Genomic DNA, 20,300 nt, shown 5'->3' on the forward strand with positions numbered 1-20,300 from the left:
TGTATATATGTATATTGAAATGTTTCTGTAATACACTAGTCTGGACAGCTATGAATAAATCATGACCATATATATGACCCTTTTTGGAAGTCTGGTAAAAACTGGTAAAAAAAAACATTTCAGTTGCAGCACCCCCGATAACAATTTAAATAAAAAAATACGATTAAAATTAATACTCATTACTCTACATACTCTCAAATAGCATTTCATTCAATTATCATACAGATCTCATTCCATAATTTCAATATCCTACTTGTATAGATGAAATGTACCTATCGACAACCTACCGAAGGTAGAATGTATAGAAACCAATTCTGATGTAATGCAATTTATCAATAGCAGACACATTATTGCAACACGTACTGAATAGTAGATCGAGGCATATATGTACATACGTGTACCAGTACCATTAATTTAAGTATACGCAGAAGAGTAACAGAATTTCTATATATTATGTTTGTGGAATTAGAAACATGTAAATGTTCAGCTAAATAATTTTAAAAGTATTGTTTAATATTAGTCCACTTAACGAAGTTTTTAGTAGGCTGAGTTAAATCTCATATTAAAATATTGTTGTCTTCTATATTGAATTAGTATTATTCAATGTTACATAACTAGCGTAATTTGATTTCTTACTTATATTGTGGATTACGAATAAGGTGTAGGCAGGATATACCTACCTGGCAAATTTTGCCATGCTATATTATTTACCTATAATATTTTAAGCAGCTTAATTTGAACGAAGCAAGATTTACAAATAAATTCATGTTGTTCGCTGTGGTCATTGGTACTTTAACTAACCGTAAAATAGTCACACGGAATAACTGTAAAAAAGAAAAGAACATTTCAGGTAAATAACTGCATAAGTGATTACTGCGTACAGAGAAACGTTAAACATAGGTACTTATAGTTTTATGCAAATCTCGCACCTCAGAGTACCGACTTCTTATCTTAATACTTATTTAAGTCAGGAACTTTCCTTCTCTCGCTAGTACTTTAAGTTGGGCCGCTTTTCATACTTAGTGAAAATTTTAAGCATCCGTACAAATTCATTTAAATAATGTTCTTTATTTATTTATTTATTTATTAAAGGGTTTACCAACAGCTTTTGTGTAGATTAAGCTTAAATTACAATTTCTGTTATTAGGTACTAGGACTTACACAGTCGCCAATTACAGGTTAACCAACATACGCTAAATAATGATAGAATTTGAAAGTAGAAAATTATACAAAACAAGAAAACACTTCTTATTAAAATTAAAATTAAAGTAAAACTAAACTTGTTGCAATAAATAACACATAAACTTATGAGAACAATAACGACTGTCTTACTTTTATTTATTTTAGTTGCATGTTCCTTTAAGTTTGCAATAAGTTCAGGCTGTTTATACTTGTTTATGTAGGTTCTGCCAGTGGTGCCTACTCAACATACTCAGTGTAGGTAGATGAACTACCGCGGTACTAAATAGTAGGTATTGTTTTCAGGAAAAAAAAAACAGTTTTTCTAAAATCAGTAGTCGTGTTTAAATATCATGTCGTCATCGTTGTCACAGCCCAAAAACGTACACTGGTGCACAAGGCTTCCACCAAGTAAAGTATCGTGTACTTAGTCAAAGTATTATTTATATACATTCTGTACCTACACTACATACCTCTTATATAACTTAAAGACATTTTGGGGAGTTCGTTGCGCCACTTCTTCTTCCCAGTAATAACACATAGATAGTAGTGAAGGGTGGGCGTTTTTGGGACTATCTAATGTAATACTGACGAAAAGTACTGTGTGAAAAGTGTTTACCTATGAGTTTTTATATCTTTTAATATAATCAACATTACATACTATTCATTAACGAGAATACCCACATATTAGCAAAGAGAATTTCGATGGCCTGCCATCGACGTATGGATAATCGGACTAACGAAATTGTCAAAGCTAGTCTGATCGGCTCTGCTAATGCCTAAACTGCTCAATTAATGTCCCACCTGTGTTTGACGTGCCTTAGATAAGCCTGTATTGTCTAGGCAGTATTAAAGGAGCTATCTGATAATTGGCTGTGTGAAGCAGGATATGTTCATATGTTGTGAAGGTAGGTACTAGATATATGCCTCGCTTTTGTCTCTCAATTTTGAGACAAACGTTCATCATAATCGGTGCTGCTATTTTATACTTCGTTATTGACATTTATTCTGTCTTTTTTTATTAATGGCAAAGGAAAGTATAAGTGATGTAACCTGCGATTTTTTCTGACTTCCAAGAATAAAAAAATACTTTTGAATTAGAAAATTATGTATTACACTGAGATACTGTTTCAAGATCTTAAGTAGGTACCTTTAACAATTTATTGTGTAGATAAATTAAGTGAGCGTGGACGAAAACGCAGTCTAATCCAAGAATAAACTGAAGGTTTCGGCTCGTGATTAATTAAAAACCTTGAATTATTTGCATTAGCATTCATTTATTCTGGGTAAACCGTTATTTTACAAAGTGCTTAGTCTCTACACTTAATTAAACTAAGTTACAATATAAACCTATAAATAAATACATTATTTATATAAAATCACAACTTCATTCAAGGCAATTTTAGGATCAATCTTTAGGATATAGTCACTAAAAGAAAAGATACAACCTATTGATACTATCTCTACTAAACTATGTACAAATTAAAGTTAAATCAAAGTGAAAATTATATCTATCTTTTAGTAACTATTGTGTATTTTCTATTAGGAAAGTTATTGTTTATTGATTTTTAAACATTATTACAACATTGCTTACTAACATTGATTATATCTAAAATACAATATACACATAACAACTTATAAAATGTAGTAACGATCTATATGTAAAAAGATAAAAACTTACGAGACATTTTTATTTAGTGCGTTTTCTAGTACAGGAACAGTAAATATTACAATATAAAACATACTATGAATCTATTTACACAATATCTCTATGATACGGTGAAAGTTTTCAAAATATTGTATTGAAAAAATCTATATTGTGTTGTAAATATAGAAAATACGATTGTATCTAAATATAACACTCTGTATATGAAGGCACATTGATATGTCCTGTTGTGAAGCTTAGTATAATATTCTATTGCTTTAATAGTATGTTATTCGTTATTTAGTGTACTCTGCCCATATCCATACCGCCGAGTTGTCCTAGATACGGGTAGCCAGACTTCGCCTCTGTGGGCGAATGCGCGTGAGACGCATAGTGGGACGCATTGGTGCCGAAGAATGAACTGTAACAAAAGAAAAATAACATTAAAAATCGTGTATAGAACATATTATTAGGGCATTTATATTTATGTTAACCTACATACTTATTAAGTGAGCCGACATTACATAATATGTACCTAATAAAAGTCCTATTTCATTTTTCAGTAGCTATTTATATCCTTCCTAAAGAAAATCTATGTTGTATTAAAATCGAAGACGTGCATAAAACTCGAGATCTCTTGACTCCGCCATCAAAGACACGTACTATCTATTGTCAATATACTTTCATATCAGGCTGTTACATTGAGTTTTATTACAATATCTCCGCCGAGCGTGGGATACTGCCCACTGCATAATTTAATCGCTTCATAGGTTCCGTTCGGTCTATAAACATTATACCGCGTAACTACAGATTTAACTAAAAATAATTAAATAATAACACAGTGTAAGCTCTAATGCTACCTTGTAATTGTGACTTGTACCGGCCTACCGAACTACATAATTTAGTAGAGCTCTTGTATGTGCACATTGTGTCGGACTAATATTCGGAAGCACTTCGTGACTCCACGTGCAATAAAATTTTAATTTATAGTTAATACAGTGGCTAATACATTATTAAGGTACATTCGTGTCGTACATCGCTCATAAACTACGAAGGCCGCACGTTACTGCACAGGTTCTGTTACGAACACAATGAAAACCCACATTTTGTTATTCTGAATAAAACGTAATTACTTAGGACGGCAGTAAAAAATATAAGCGTTTGTGAACTTTGTTTCTAGCCAGCTCCGAGTACAGGCTAGACAGGTTATGGCGATTGGCAAACAGTTATTACTTAACTTCATCCCAAATACCAGAGTTTACCCTTATGGTGAATATGTGCATAAACATTTTAGCATGAGAATACAACACGTGCGAAAACAATAACCGAGCGAACGTTTCTGTGGAGGAAAGTGTTCGAGGCAAGGTGGTTGCTCCGCAGCACGCGAGACTTACCGCACTTTAGGAAGTCGAATGCAAATAGCTGCAGATAAGTTTTAATACCGGGTTCGCGTTAGCATAATGCTTAGGTTCACTGCACTAATGTCACGTTCGGCCTCTCATTAATTGCCGAGCCGGCCACAAAGCAACGTGTGGTTATCTGTAATCCGCTACGTATTGTGCCGGAGTAGATTTCTAATATCAATAAATGATCGGCCGCAGTATTACTTGGAAGTTATTAACCTAAACAAACGTTGTTTGTTGGCACTGTTTGCGGATAAATGTGAGTGGGAGAATGTTAATAAAAACCAATAAACGATTGGGAAAATGTGTGGAAAATACGTCATAATATAGCAGTATAGAACTGATATTTATTAGCATTGAACTGATATTATGAATTCTATCGCTTATTCAATATTCGGTAACAGAATCCGTTAACAATTTTGGGTAACCCTTTTTGGTTGTATCGGTAATGCAAATTGAATAATTTTGAATAATGTTCTGATACAGGAATAGTTTACAGCGCTGAGTCGAAATTACAGATATGATTGGAGCATCGATTATATAGATTTATCATCTTCTGTCAGCCTTTAAAACAGGGTCGCTTTTTAAAGTCAGTATCAATATTGTAAGTGTCATTTTTCATTGACTACATAGTAAGATATACTGCAATTATTTCACGTAAATACAAATGTCGTAAAACCGCCAGTGAGGTGTGCAACAAATAAAATTAGCTATGAGGTGACAATCACAATCGCTATTTATGGCCAATGACTGTCCACGTTAATTACACCGATACGTACGTATCTCACTACTAATAGTTAGGCAGCTCACTGATTTATTATGACTCATGGACATTGTACAAGATATAGCCTTTCCGGCCGCAACAACTTCGCGTAGAACCAACGCTAAACATTATCAAAAAGGATCTTTATTTCGTACTGTCAACGTCAAATATGAAACCCACATTATCCACACTTTCGGCACACAATACAATATTTTTGGCGTACAAAAATAACAAATAAAGTTGTAACGAAGTGTTACGTCAATCAAGCGCGCGTAAAGGACTAGATAAGACACACCGACACATAAACGTAGCTAACCCATATATTATTAGTTTGTGTTCCATTGTGCGACGCGAGATATTGTGTGTGGTCCAATGTGAGGTTTATAAACGTGCTTTGTCTCGATAACACAGATAAATGTCGTCGCCGTGTGTACTACAAAGCGACAATGTATTTGTCACATTGTCATTCGACAAATTCACTTTGGTAGTTACACATACTCGCGTCTATCGTCAACACGAGCGCGAGTGAAATGTTTTCTACGACCTTCTTTCTGTTGTAATAATACCAAGATTGCAGGGAAGATATATCGAATAACGCAAGAGAATTTAAAATAACTAAGTAAAACTTTAATTAAAAATCGATCCAAAATCACTATAAAATTCGCAGCCCTATTGCATTCACGATCGGATCGGCGTATTACGAGGCGCGCGCTGTAATAACCACCCGCGCGGCGTATAATGGCCGACTTCTTACACTCTTAATTGATTAGCGGCCGCTTCGGCTAATGATAAAGGAAGGTGAAAAGAAATAAAACGTACGCACCCCGATTTGCGATCGAGTCCACGCCCGATCGATAGCCACCGGACGCAGCATTACACGCATCCTATCTACCGAGAACCGTCAGGCTCACGCGTCATGCACCGCACTAATACACATTGACTAACACCAAGTGATGTCATTGCATTCGTGCGCCCTAAACCTACTATTAGTGTAACACTCATAATTATCATAATAGATAGTTATTTAAATGGTCGGCAGCAAAGGTCACTTTATTGTAATTGCATATTCATCCGCATAAACCAAGTCAGATGAGTAGCTCGACATCAATAATTCATAGAGCTACTTAGTTGCCGCCGGGGATTATTGAGATGTTTTTATCCATGTTTGTTTTATATGACGTTAAAGTTATATATTAAACGGACGTGGAATGAATAAACTTACCTATAGTTTTCAGGCCAGGCGCCAACTTCGGCGAGTTTGTTTTGTGCATGTCCGCTGAGCTGCCTGGTCGTCCAGTGGTTGTGTGCAGACATGGCGTGCTCTTGCTTCGAGTAGTCGGCATATCCGTAAGGGTGAGAGAGAGGTTCGCTCGGATTCGCGTAGGTCGAATGTTGGTAAGTGAGTGCACTGGTCTGGTTCGCAGAAGGACTAGTCGTTGTGGGACTTGAGCTTGGAGGCGTGGCATCAGTAGGGGCTTGCAGGGGAGTAGCAAGATCCGAAGAATGGGACAGTGGCGTTAGGTTGCCAGATGAGAAGGAGCTTGAAGTTGGTGGATGTAGGCTGGATGCTGCAAGCGCTGATTGGCATACTGAAGGAGCAGTAAGCGCGGATTGGTGGAGGGAAGGTGCAAGGGCCGAGTTTAGAACAGAGCTGGTGCCCAGAGCAGATGAGTAAGATTGTTGCCAGGAAGCGCATTGAGCGTTGAAGGTAGACGGAGGCTCGTACTGCTGGTGGACTGAAGGGAACGCTGACTGCAGAGACATGGTGTTGAAAGCGCTCAGTTGCTGCGAGTTCAGTTGTTTGCGAAGTCGAGCTCTTCGGTTTGAAAACCATACCTAAACGACATAAAACTTTAATTAAGTCCTTGTTAGAATAATTAAAACATTAAGTACCGATTACGCAATGCAATCTGAGACAGGAATTCAAACGGTTAATTAAGTTTATAATTATATTGTTACAAAGTCTTCACTTTATAATGCTACGTTTTTATCTTGCAAAAAAAACTGCTACGAATTTATACCTTCGCCTTTGACAGACGTTGCGATTGATACTGCTATAAATATTACAAATACCTAACTCATCAATAGATAATTATAGAGCTAAGTCGATTACATCGTCTTATAGAGGCCTACAATTACGAGGGGCTACTAATTGAACAAAAACTGATAAAACATCGGTAGCGATGAACAACATATGGAAGCTCTTACCATTGTTGTAATTAATTATAAAGGTAATTATGTTTTTTTAGTGCCACGCTTTTGTAGGGGCGGGAAGTGAGTGCGGCCAACAATGGGATTGTTTGATTGCCTTCATCTATCATTGATACACCTAACTACTTCAGGTTGGCTACCGATAGCCTTGGGCTGACTAGTTTCTAGAAGAGAAATCGCCTTCTGTTTTATGGGCAGTTTAGAAAAAAATCTATTGAATTATTTAATATCTAATGTTGTTGCTGATGTCGGACGTACCTGAACTCTGGCTTCGGTGAGTTTAGTTTTCTGCGCAAGTTCTTCCCTCGTGTACACATCAGGGTACTGGGTCCTAGTGAACGCACGCTCCAAAGCTTCTAGTTGGTCTCCAGAGAAAGTAGTCCTGGACCTCCTTTGTTTCCTCTTCAGAGTGATTCCCGGTTCAGACTCGGTGTCAGAGTCTTCGCAAGATGATGGACCTATTGAAAGGAAGAAAAATGTTGTTGATGCTATGTGCTTTGTTCAAGGCAGTTTACTTAATATTTAATTAAAACTATATTTGCTATAGGTAAGTATTGTTAGAAATCAGGACAATCCTCGAATGACCACAATAGCATTGATGTCTATTCAGATAATAAGAATGTCGTCATAATATTATTTTTATTGCGACTTTCTAACTATTCATTTGTTTTTGTTTTACGTCGATTATATTGGACTACCGCGCAGACCACACGCGGCCTCGATTAAATTAAACGTAACCACATTACACTACGCCTCTAGTAGCCTCAAATGAATTCTTCGGGGCCTTAATAAATATTACTTTGTGCTAGATGATAATAAAATGGAATTAGATTATAGAGAAGTCGATCTCGTTTTTATCTTTTGCTTTAAGCAACGGCAATTGTTGTTACGTTTCGACATTTAACATTTTGTTGAAGCCCTCCAATGAACAGTAAATAAATTCACGATTATGCAAATTTTCAATATGCAAACTTATTCGAGTTCGGACCCTGAAATAATAATCAACCGGCTGATGTTACCAGAGCCCGCGCGTATGCAAATATTTCCACGAAAAACTCGCGACCAAAATGTTCCGTTAGCCGTCGTCACAGGACAGGCACGAACAGCAAATTTTCAATACGCGAGCTCGAGCAGTAAAGGGGGCCGCTTTTCCAGTGTAGATATTACTTTGGCCGTGCACAACTTAATATGCATAATCTTATCGGTGCGCAGAATCTCGCCGGCAAAACCGCGCTCCGTCACTGAACCGGGATATTAGGAGCGCCATTTTATATTGGATAGCTATACGGCACAAGACGTGCAGTACGGACAGATTGTCGTAATGCAAGCCCCGCGGCCAAACGCGATGGGATAATAACACCTTTGGATACTAATTTCATTTTTATAACCTACAATTTCGAAGCCGACACAAGGGGCGCTGCCGTGGCGTGCGCGCGCGCCGCGCCCGCTTCACTTTTACGTGGATTATTAACTTTATACGCCATTTTGTGAAGTTTGCAAACGTTCCGACAGTCTCATTATAAGAATAAATTTATAATAATAGTATGCTTTGAACTAAATTAAGTGATTATGGTCTCGAATCAGCGTTAAGGACTACGATGACACGGCGAGTTATTTACGCATCATTATTTCGAAGGTTTCGACTGCGACTTTTTTAATAATTGTTTTAATCCATCAAGGATTTTAAATTATTGCCAAATAATTCTAAATGCTTATCTATTGCGACCTTGCACGTGGCGAATAATAGACTCAGAATAAACCACAGCACAGTTAATTCTTTATCAAGGGAGCACAACAACAAACTAGAGCAATATAAAGTTTTATGCAAACACACAACGCGGTATTACTTTCCAAGCGGTAAAGTGCTGCTACAAACTATGCCACCAACTGATAACTGTGACCTAAGGTCACTTCAACATTTTTATTCATTTTGAAAGCATTTTCCTACTAGTAGCATTTCATAAGTGCAATGCAAAGTTTACAATCCGAGGTAAGTATCATTACTTACCTAGAATACCATCAATGCTGTGATTTCTTCTAGGATCGGATTCGTCCCGTTTGCCTCCTCTTATAAGTCTCGAAATGGAACTCACAGACGGCGCTGTGTTTTTATCACAAATCCCTTCTTTAATTAGTTTATCTCTAATTTCCCAGGAAAATATACCTGGGTTTTGTCTCTTCAGCTCTTCGATCCTGTTCTCGACTTCTGGAGTCGCTACTCTTGGCTTGGATCCTCCAATCACACCAGGACGTATGGATCCCGTTTCCTGATACCAAAAAATACAAATTAAGATTTTTCTTTCTCGTCTTCTATGAAATGGATTATAATTGTCATTTGAAGTTTTAATATTACGTGGAATTATGTGATTGTCCTTACTTGGTATCTGTTGAGTATCTTGGAGACGCAGCCGTGCGAGACGCGAAGCTGGCGCGAGATGACGCAGGGCCGCACGCCCGCCGCCGCCATCTCCACGATCTTCAGTCGGATGTGGTTCGGCAGCGGACGACCGTTGATGAACACACCGCCCAACTGGTTCATACGACCCTGACCTGCAGAAATAAAAGCTTTTAACAACATCGCCGATATTTAATGCTTTACCCACAATAACATTCCCCACAAACAAATAAAACACTGAAACAGTACGTGTGTAGAAAGAAACCAGTTGTGAATCGACTTTGCTATAAAAGCTAAGCTTTCTGATTGTGTGTATTCTACTTGTAAAGAATATGTTCAAGAATTCTTTACTCTCTTGATTTTCTGAAGCACAATCGTATTTCTATACATCTGAATGTACTTTTCAATATATTAGGTTATTGTGAAATGTTTTGTGATTCTGTCGCCCGAAAGGAGGCACGTCTTTATATTGGATTGGCATTAGTAGGGCAACCAGTAGCTATATTAAAGTCAAATAATGCGTAAAGTATCAATACAACAATACACTATGGATCACAAAGCTGCGGCGCGGCTGCACGTCTCTCGCTCCTACACGCTCTACAATAATATGTACCTACGTCATCGGTAGGCCTCGATCACCTCGTAATTTTACGTTTCATTGGCAGTGTTCTCAAGCAAGAGTATCCAATTTCTTTAACACGAGTGCGGTCAAGCAGAAACGATAACACTTAAACTATTTCTGGCCTTTGTTGGGATCGACTTGTTACATTTTATGAGTAACGACTTCTGTTCTCACAAAAAGAAATTTTACTCCTAGATTAAACGAAATACCTCCAACTTCTTGCTCTGTTAAGAATTCTGAGAGATCGATGAATCATTTTTGATTTTCAACAGTGAAAAGAAAGTCATCAAAATTTTAATTAATGTTTTATAGCGATGAGTATCGTGAGTGGTAATTAAGTTGGTGGGTTCGATGGTGTTTGCGAATAAAATCCCTTGGAATATAAATTGTATTATTTCTGGATATATTAATGTGGTTATGTGTGCGTAAAGTGTCGCTATTATAATCACATCACTCGTGCGGCCGCTGGTTGGGAGACCACCTAACGTCAAAGGAAGCCGCCGGTCGTCGATTTTTGCAACGCCTTTGTGCATGCATGTTAGCTTCTATCGGGAATGAGATGACGCTCAAAATTATATCCAGCAGCTAAGCTATATACCATATTAATGTTAAGTAATTCGTTATTAATTTGATTGTGTACCTGCAGATAACTATTTATAAGCAATTTGTAAAAAGTATGAAAAAAATACTTTGATAAAAAACAGATCTTCTTGCCAATTTGACTCATTAATAGGTCTTCCATGAAAAAAAAAATCTATCAAAAAAGTAATTAGCTCACATTCCTAATCTAATCCCACACCACACAATGACCACATATTAACGTAAAAAAAAACATAACAGTGGCATGTTCCACTTGTGAAGGCATTTATAGTTTATCAATTTTAAATAATTCCTCAAAGGTTCCGCCTCGTGTAAGGCCCTAGACCCCTACTGAGAACCACCAATCAATTAGACAACATGTCAACAAGTATGTCCTTTGATAAGACAAGAAACCGAGACGGGTATTAATCATACAATCCAAAGTAGACCATAACACAAACAACTTAGGGTCAACAACTGTATCCATCAATACTGACTCCCAAACTAACAGGAAAGCTCCGAAGGTTATTGGAAATTGGACCTTCTCTCGTTTTGCATTAAACTTAGAATGGTTTAGTTGTCTAAGGCTTTTGTAGTGTCCGGAGTCACGGCGCGGTTCTGCAAGCGATCCCCATATTTTTTGTAGGAGGCCGTAGACGTTGCGGTGCCTCGAAAGCCCATGTTTTTGAGTGTTAATTTTATGTTCCCGAAATATTTATGACGCATAACGTGTCCATAACAACCCCGCTATACAAATGTGGGTGGCTTTGTAGTAATGTATCACTTCATTATAATATAGTTTTCATTTTTGGCGAAGTAGTTTATAACCGTCATTTATATTATTATAGCTCTATTACTAGTTTTTGTTGTAAGTGATATATTGTGTGATTCATGAGCTGTCAAAAATATACCATTTCATAAAAAAACAGGAATACAACTTTAAATTTTAACTAAAGCAGAAAATCTAGTAATAAAATGTTTTATACGTGTATACCAATGAAATGGTAACGTATTTCAATCAGTTTTTACACTATATTCAACCGAACTAACAGGATCAGTCGAACACGCAATTGATGAAATGTTCACAATGAAATTCACAAAGAGGATCTCAAGCGCACAATGCGTAATATAATTCACAAACATTGTAACGCTATTAACGCAAAAAAAGGTGAAGTTAACAACAAATTCAAACATTCATTGGTAGCTAATCGTCCGGAAGCAGTTTCGGAGCATGCACAAGTTGAGCTCAACAATAGATTCTACGAGGGTGGTATGCCAATGTGATGCACTGAAAATAGGCTTAGATTGGCAGAATATATCAGTCACTAGGTCGAAATTGTGCACTCAGCGCTACAATGTATCAGGACCCTGGCTGTCAATATTTTCTACTCACGCGTTTTATTCATAGCAAGCAAGTGTCGTCTGCTCGAAACATAATCACACACTAAAGTTAGACATAGACACCGTTTCACCGTTGAAGTATAAAATTTTCTCACAATCACATAATCGTGTTCCAATTCGTTCAACCGTTGCGTTCGTGTTAGACGAAATTGAAACAGAGTCAATCATTTAATGCTAAACGTAAGAGGCAAACCGTGACCGAATAAATGAAGATTCTGAATTCACCATTCGCATTTCTGTGTCAACTTTAATTAACAATCACATTTTCATCAACCTTCGCAGTACTCTCGGGTTATCACTTCCATTGTCGGATAGAGATTGAATTTCTTAACCTTCATCTTTGCTATGACGAAATTCATTTAATGTTTGTACAACTTCAACTTTTTTAATTTAAACTGACCGCATCAAAAGTACGTTGCACTTTAATTTGCACTAATCGGTTTGAGCTGAGAGGATGCATTTTGTTTCCACTCTGTTGCAGTTTATACTGTTTGAAACGTTTGCTGTGTAAGGGCATTGCTATTGCACTAGCCAGGACTTCTACACGGGAATGACGACCAATAAAAGTTATGAGCGCAATAGGCATAAAGATATCTCGGCCTTATACTAGTTTAGCACACGCCACCTCACATGAACAACTATAGATACAAGTTCTTGATTATTATTTAATAATTATAACAAAGTTTCCATGTTTATGGTGGACATAAATTATTACACATTTGAGCTATTATTTTATTTACATATCGGTTACAAACTGAATGCTATGAAATTCTGCAGTTTGAATAATATATTGTATGCAACGCAAAATAAAATATTTGCGAACTTGCCTCTAGTACTTGATAACAACGGTACAGTGATAGTTTATAATGTTCGAAATCGATATCGTATTGTGTAAATAAATCGTAAACCCCGTTTTCACAATCATAATATGTTTCTGCTTGCAAATCAATTTCACGTAGCGACATTAATGTGCCTATAGTAAAATTTATATGGGGCTTTACGTCACACGGCATGCCGCTTTCCTTCCACATGACTTGTGCCAACGATAACTGTACGACGCCTAGGTTCTCAGAAACCTGGTCATAGTTCAGGAAATCTAATTAATGTGCCAGGCGTTTTTGCTTTCGCATTACAAATTATGAAGCCACAACTCGTTTGAAGGAACTCCTATCCCGCAATGTTGCATCGCTGTATGCATCAATGTTGTTAGTTATGTAGGCATTGATGTTGGAAAATTTTTCATGTACAGTCACTCTTATTTATTTTATTGGGTTTATGTTAACGGTGAAATATTAAATTCAAATCTGCATTTAAATTCAGCGGTAGTTCGAAGTTACTTTAGATTAGGCTAAGCAAGTACAAACAGCTACTTATTCCATTGTAAACGTGAATGTAAAGAAGAAAATCTTGAAATGAGTTTTTGGAGAAGGCAGGATAAAAAGCGGAGGAATAAAAAAGCGAAGTCCTAGAAAAAAGTTATAGTGCAAAATAAATTGCAGAAAACTAATAATATGCAGAGCAATTTAAATAAGGTTATCTGAGGACCTTGTTGTAGAGCATACAAAATGTAATTCGATCAACAAGGCAAAGTTTTCAACAATACATGCTCTAGTTTGATAGGAAGGTAATCCATTTCAATGCTTTGCAACTAAAATAACAATGTGCCATCAATTTAAATCGACACAAGATTTCTTTTCTCGTTAAAAAATCATCTCTACGCTAATAAAATAACCTATTACTATCCGAAATCAAGCAACAAAGAGAGGTGAAATGCCATCTGAATAGCCATTAGAATTGGGCGGCGTTCACAAAGGCTGTGTCATTCCATTAAGCCTTCTTCAAGTCTTCAAAGTATTCTGTGTGGCCCGTGGTCGCGTGGCCGCTCCAAGCCACTAAATGTACCAATCGAATATCAAATCAATTCTATTATACTTTCATACGAGCTACATAGCGACTCAGATAGCGGCTTATTCTCATTTGGGTAATAGCTTTTGAAAACTCTAAATATTATTTACTTTGAACGTTGATAGCATGAAATTTATCTCTTGCTACCGAAGCACGCGGCCAGCAAAAAACAATATGTTGTAAGTCTTCAAAGAAAATAGGTCGGCTTGTTTAGTATTTAATTCTTTAAAAGTCATTACATATCCCAGCAAGCGGAACTTTCGTTACAGGAATACAAAAGTCTTTCTAATTTGTTAAAACACAAGTCTCTCCCCATAGAAGTGGCTGCCAACTGTACAAACTGAAGCAACGCCTTTCGGCTTGTCAGGCCTGAATATAATGTACGTACCTACGTAAGTAATGAATGGAACTGAATATTTTATTTCGATATAATAGGCTATGTTTGAGAGTGCCCTGTTTGACCTCATTCCGTATTCATAACGCGTTATGTACTAATTTGACAGATTCTTTTCTTTTCTTGCACGGAATGGACTCTTTGACGTCGTCACTTGCCGCTTGGACAAAGGATTTCGCTCAAGAAACTAATAAATATACAACGATTGTTTGGTGGCTCAAAAAGATTGCTTTAATAGTGTTGTTTGGTTCAATCAATCCTGATTTAGATAAGGTTTGATATACCTTTGCAGACAAGTATACCCGGACTGAAATACTGTTTGTTCAGGAGACGTTGATTTTACCGATGATATCCTTATTTTCAGCTTTGCACCTATCATTTCTTGCAAAACATTTTAAATTCTTTAGATACACGTGTAGATTGATTAGTTTAAAAGACTTTTTTAGCCATTATCTAAGAATCTAAACGTTTTGTGGTTGACCCTAATTGTTGACCAATTTTATTCGTAAAACTACTACAAAAACTTGTTGATTTTACACTTAACACGGCATCTAATCTAAACCAAACGAGATTATAACAAAACAATTTATTAAATTGAAAATAAAATTGGAAAGTAATCACTAATAGCACAGGATGATTGTGCAAGAGAAAAGTAGTGTTAGGATCGCGACAAAGACGCACTACGCCCTCGGCTCGAGATTCTGATCTCTTGGGCCGCGGTTAATCTGATAATCGCTTTTAAACGTTTCAACACCTGAGTGTGCGCTGTATCGATGACTGCGCCTGCGATAATCAGATTCGATACCCAGAAATAATTTCTACCAAATCATTCGTTATTCAAACATTGTTTGTGAATCTAATTGACCACTATTGTCGTCCGTTATTCATAAATTAAAGTTAGTAAATGGCGCCGCATGTATTTAATGAAAACTCAACAAATTATCTAATAAACTGATTTTGATTAATATAACTTGACGTTAAATCAAAGGTCCCGCTTCAAATATCCGTTATATCAATTTGTTTATTAATAGATCGGCATAAGTAATGGCAAGTAAGCGCCCTGAAGGTTGATCGGGCGGCGAGGCATTTCGCCGGCCGCGGGCGGAGGCGGGGGGCGCGTCATATTATGCGGCTAAAAGAGCCTGTCGGTGCCTTTGATCTGCGCGGGCGCGCCGCCGAGATGTGTGCGTGTGCGCGAGATGTGCACCGCTTGTCGGCCCGTGATATGAATGTGACTAAACCTTGATTATGGTACTGAACTCCATATAAAGGTCAGAAATCCAATGCACAGTGATGTAGGTAGTATCATTCTTATAATTGGCTCCGTCGAAAACTGTTTATGTCTAATTGAGAAGACAATTTACGACTGATCCGAGTTATTAAAAATAAATGTTATTGCTGTCGCTAATCTTGTGCAGAGTCGAATAAAATATTTATAGCATAAAGGATTACGAAAAATGCAGTCTCGTTCGCGGAGAAAATTACAAGGTGCGTTGTGTTGCGATGAGTATCGCGCTTCATCGCCGTCACCGTCGCCGCGGGCGCATCTGATCGCGCTCCACTCAGCGCAGATATTATGCCAACTAATATCGACATTAACTTCCATACTTAAACTACGCAAATGCATCATTATGCACTAACTCTTGGCATTAGAAAATTCCAATACATGTTATTCACGACTAATCTGAAGTATGATACGTCAACGTTTTATACCTACGCTTTATCATTAATCATTAAACGCATAATTCAAAACAAAAAATGAATTAATTCTACAAATTACAAATGGCTGCATATTTGTAAATAATCTTTCATCCTCTTAAAGCATTGAACAAACGTTTTGTGATGTTCACGGGCACATCAGATGGACTTATAAGACACTAATCCCGATTTATACTGGTGCTTCAGAAAGTCAGATAATTTGAAGTTGAATTAAAAAATCGAGACATTTTTAATATTTCAAAGAGGCTTTCAAGCCGCATGAGCCGCCGCCGCCTCGCTTACGTACGCCGAACGTGAGTCATGCAAGAAAATCCAGTAAATGAAAAATCTTATACAGCGCGGTACTTTTCTATTATTTTGTATCAATGTACTATAATGTATTGTGTGAATTAGTGTAAATAATTACATGGCATTTTACGCAGTTTAAATTCAAATAACCTGAATCATTGCTAACTTTTCACGTACCAAAGTGGTTTGTAAACAAGTTTTATACAAATATATTGTCGTATATTCATAAATATATTGTCGTATATTAATAATAAAAAAATGTGACTGGATATCCATACCAATGACGTCGGCATTCTTTAAAGTTATTGCTCCTCTCTCAACCCTTTCAAATATGTGTGTCTCTTTCTTTTTAATTTGCCTTAGACGAAACAGGTCATAAGTCGAAGTGACATTTTCAACAATGCAGTCGAAATGTTTTCGTATGGTAATGATTTATGTGTAAAACCCTCATTGCCGGAGCTTTTTGGAACAGTTTCCGTTGTTATTTATACACGGTAAGCCTTTGAAACGATCTTTAACTTCGGCCGCTGAGAAAACAATGGAATATTTAATTTAAAACTAATGAAATAACCCTATACATACTTATAACTATACGAGTCTCACACATACATTTAAAACTAAATAGCATTCTAGTCACTGTTGTTGTTTTTGTCGAAATAAAATTAGAAAAGAACCTTAAAATAGTACAAGGAACTATCGTTGTGGTAGCAAAAAATGGAAATTTATACAGAAGTAATACTATTTACGAACGGTTGTCCATGAAACTTTAGATACTCATAAAAACTGTCGCCCGTAATAAAATGTCGATACAGAGAAACATCAGGACGCTTAGAAAACAAAAGTTATTCAGTAATTTTACGACGGGCCATAATTTCCCTTAAATTTTAAAGTAGTTAAACTATACCGTACCAAATTACGGTGACTTTATTACATCTCACGATATCTTGAGAACTTACATTAAACATTCTCACATCATACCCCTGCATTTGAAGTAGGTATTTACCTAATATCGAAATTGGAATTAGGAAACTCTTTTCGTTGAGATATTCAAACAAGTCCGTGAGATCAAAATTAAGATTATCAATAGAAGATTACATAAGGCTGCAGATAACAAAATAGATCAATTATCGCCTCTATTTTTCTACAATTATGATCAAGATCATTCGGACAAAGACTCGATATGACAATAGATCGTCGTGACAGAAATGCGTTATTGAAACAGAGACAAATCACTTTCTATAGATTACGGTCCTTGACCATTCCAGAAAGTGTAGCCTAAACAAGGTTCAGTTATAAATAAGAAAAAACTCAGGCTATACTTTATACGTCTGTCTTGTGCCCGACGCGCGAAGATGAAATATTGTTATATTGGTAGCTGTAAAAGGCACTTTGTAATTTCTTCGTGATTTTATAGTTTTACGATCGTTTCGGGCCTTTAGTTCGGAGAGGAGTTGTCTGTTTATGACATAATTTAAAATCCAACTGGTATAATTGATACATAATCAGCTGCTAAATGTCGGCTAATCATGGGTGTAACAACATGTTTTATTTATTGCTCGTGTTGTGGTTTTGGAGCCATAATTCAATCTATGGATAGAGATGATTTTGAGGATTAGCAAAGACGCAACAAAAGACACTGAACATCAAATTTGGAGATACCTAAATAGATGTCTTAAAGCATAGTAAATGAAGGCAGTAAATTAGGATCAATTATTAACAAACACAATATTAAAGATCATACATAATACATGGGTAACAAAATAAGATTAAAAATATCATCTAGATGAATACATATTCTAAATGCAAATTTTGAACATCTTTATATTTCCAAAATATGGTAAAATAGGTATGAATTGTATATAAAGAAAAACAAACGTTAAACTTTAATAATAATAACAAAGTAAGTTAATAAAATAATACAAGTAAAAAACCAAAAGCAAATAAGTATTTGAAAGCAATTATAAATTATAAAATAGGAAGCAATCACATAGTGGCTGAAGGCTTACCTTGAAAAGAGTATCCGGTGAAGTACGGTGTCATATTCAGTGTTGATACAGCCATCGACGCAAATAATCTAAGAGCTAAGCAAGGAAGACGACTAGCTCCAAACACCAAATTAGTCCGAACACATGCAAAAGTCCCAGAAGATCACTATTTCAGTCTTTCACTATCACAGCATGAACGCAGACATAATTACGTAAAGGAAACTGCGTGTGTCTAATCCGTGTTACTTTGAAGACAGCTCAGTGCCCACTGACGTGTGATGTAAAGATGTATTTCGACTCTCAAGTGTAATCTTTCACAATCAACGGACCAACAAAAAATGGTCAAACTGGCCGCCTCCGCAGCCTTCCAAACCGCACCACCTGATCGTTTGTCTCTTTCTGTCAGCCGACTGTTTTCGACGACGAGCTTGTCGCCGGTCCCAAAATTTTCAAATAAAAGTAATGCTTCTATTTTAGGCACTAATAATTCTGATACTTTATCAAATTTTGTATTCACTAATCCTCCTGAAATCTGAATAAAAACTTTTGTTGCAGCTTTTAATAATATTTTGATATGGCTCGTGTGGTGAGGTAGGGACCGGTGTGGAAGAGAGATAGCACGAAGCCTCGGATCCGGTATCTTCAAAGCGAGGAACGCTTACATTAACAATGTGTGAGTCGCGCCTGAGTCGCTGTTCCGTGACGAAAAATACGAGGCGTGTTGCCACAACGATCTATGCCTACAACGATCCACGATTGGTCAAAATTTGTTTGGGGCGGAGTTTGTAAGCACACCAAGAAAATGTTACTGCACGTTTGTGTGTGTTAATTGCAATGTCGATCTGTATTGTGTATGTTCTGGACACATTTTGTTTCAATGTGTATAATTTTTCAGTATTTCATTTTAGAGTTACAGTCGCTGCATAAGTGACAGATTTTTTTCCGCCATTTATAAAAGAAACATGTTATTTTTGAAATATTTATGCAAAACAAATAAATATATAAAAATGTTCCTGTTTTAACTATTATTGGTGACAATTTCAATAAATATCAAAAAAAATATAATGTAAAAAAAAAATCTTAAAAGTCACCATTATTTTTAATGAGTATTTTTTTTTATTCAAGTAAGCTTGCATAGTACAGATACCTCCTTATGCCTCGGTACTCTCTGTGACAGAAAAGTTTAGATATAAAAAGTATGTTAGTCTCTTCTATGTCACTTTTTTTTTTTTATCTAGTAGGGTACCTACCTACCTAAGAATATTTATTTATGTAGGTAGGTTACCTACTGTCTAATAGTGTGTATAAGACCATATTTTATTTATTTCATATTTATTTATTAGAAAATGTTTAAATAAAACTAAAAAAATTGCAAGAAAACAAACATCAACAAATTAAGCAATCACAAACCAAGAAACCAAAGCTTAATACTTAATTAAAAAACGTTAATTACGAGCAAGTTTACTAATAATTAAGTGAACGTGTCATTGGTAGGTAAATACTATTGTCTTAAGTATTTAGCACGAGCACAAGGCCGTAGTTTCGTAACTGCCTTCGTAAACTTACCTTCCACACTGAACGACTTAGCATAACAAAACTTAGTAAAGGCGTTCGCATAGATAATCTGTTTAAGTCCACTTAATTTTATTGGACGTTTAAATTTAGATGTCCACTTTATTGTCTACTGTGGCTAATTTCTTAAATACTTGTGATTTTATTTTCTGTAGTGTTTTGACAGGCAATAAGTAATGCTTGGTTATTTGTGTTGACAATAAACTGAAAATTAATAGTTTTTTCTTTACTTTACTTAA

At 36.3% G+C, this 20,300-nt stretch overlaps 1 protein-coding gene across 2 annotated transcripts; it reads right to left on the minus strand.

The window, feature by feature from the left end:
• Nucleotides 1-2,436: 2,436 nt before the first annotated feature.
• Nucleotides 2,437-18,742, minus strand: LOC124638867 (protein gooseberry). Of its 2 annotated transcripts, none has more exons than XM_047175996.1 (6): nt 18,511-18,742; nt 9,579-9,751; nt 9,366-9,468; nt 7,460-7,659; nt 6,213-6,826; nt 2,437-3,245 (listed from the first exon to the last, which is right to left on the minus strand). In XM_047175996.1, the coding sequence occupies exons 1-6, from the start codon at nt 18,563-18,565 to the stop codon at nt 3,125-3,127; spliced, it is 1,266 nt and encodes a 421-aa protein (XP_047031952.1). In that variant the 5' UTR covers nt 18,566-18,742; the 3' UTR covers nt 2,437-3,124. The 2 variants fall into 2 exon arrangements, with proteins under 2 accessions (XP_047031952.1, XP_047031951.1); XM_047175995.1 differs by having other exon boundaries at nt 9,210-9,468.
• Nucleotides 18,743-20,300: the final 1,558 nt, after the last annotated feature.

The sequence above is a fragment of the Helicoverpa zea genome, chromosome 18, assembly GCF_022581195.2.
Source record: "Helicoverpa zea isolate HzStark_Cry1AcR chromosome 18, ilHelZeax1.1, whole genome shotgun sequence".
NCBI lineage: Eukaryota > Metazoa > Arthropoda > Insecta > Lepidoptera > Noctuidae > Helicoverpa > Helicoverpa zea.

Excerpts from the sequence above, each read along its gene's own strand:
- LOC124638867 (XM_047175995.1), bottom strand. The coding sequence starts at position 18,565 with ATGGCTGTATCAACACTGAATATGACACCGTACTTCACCGGATACTCT. Across the intron at positions 9,469-9,578 it reads AGATACTCAACAGATACCAA|GAAACGGGATCCATACGTCC; the intron begins GTAAGGACAATC and ends TTTTGGTATCAG. Across the intron at positions 7,660-9,209 it reads CAGCATTGATGGTATTCTAG|GTCCATCATCTTGCGAAGAC; the intron begins GTAAGTAATGAT and ends TCCTTTCAATAG.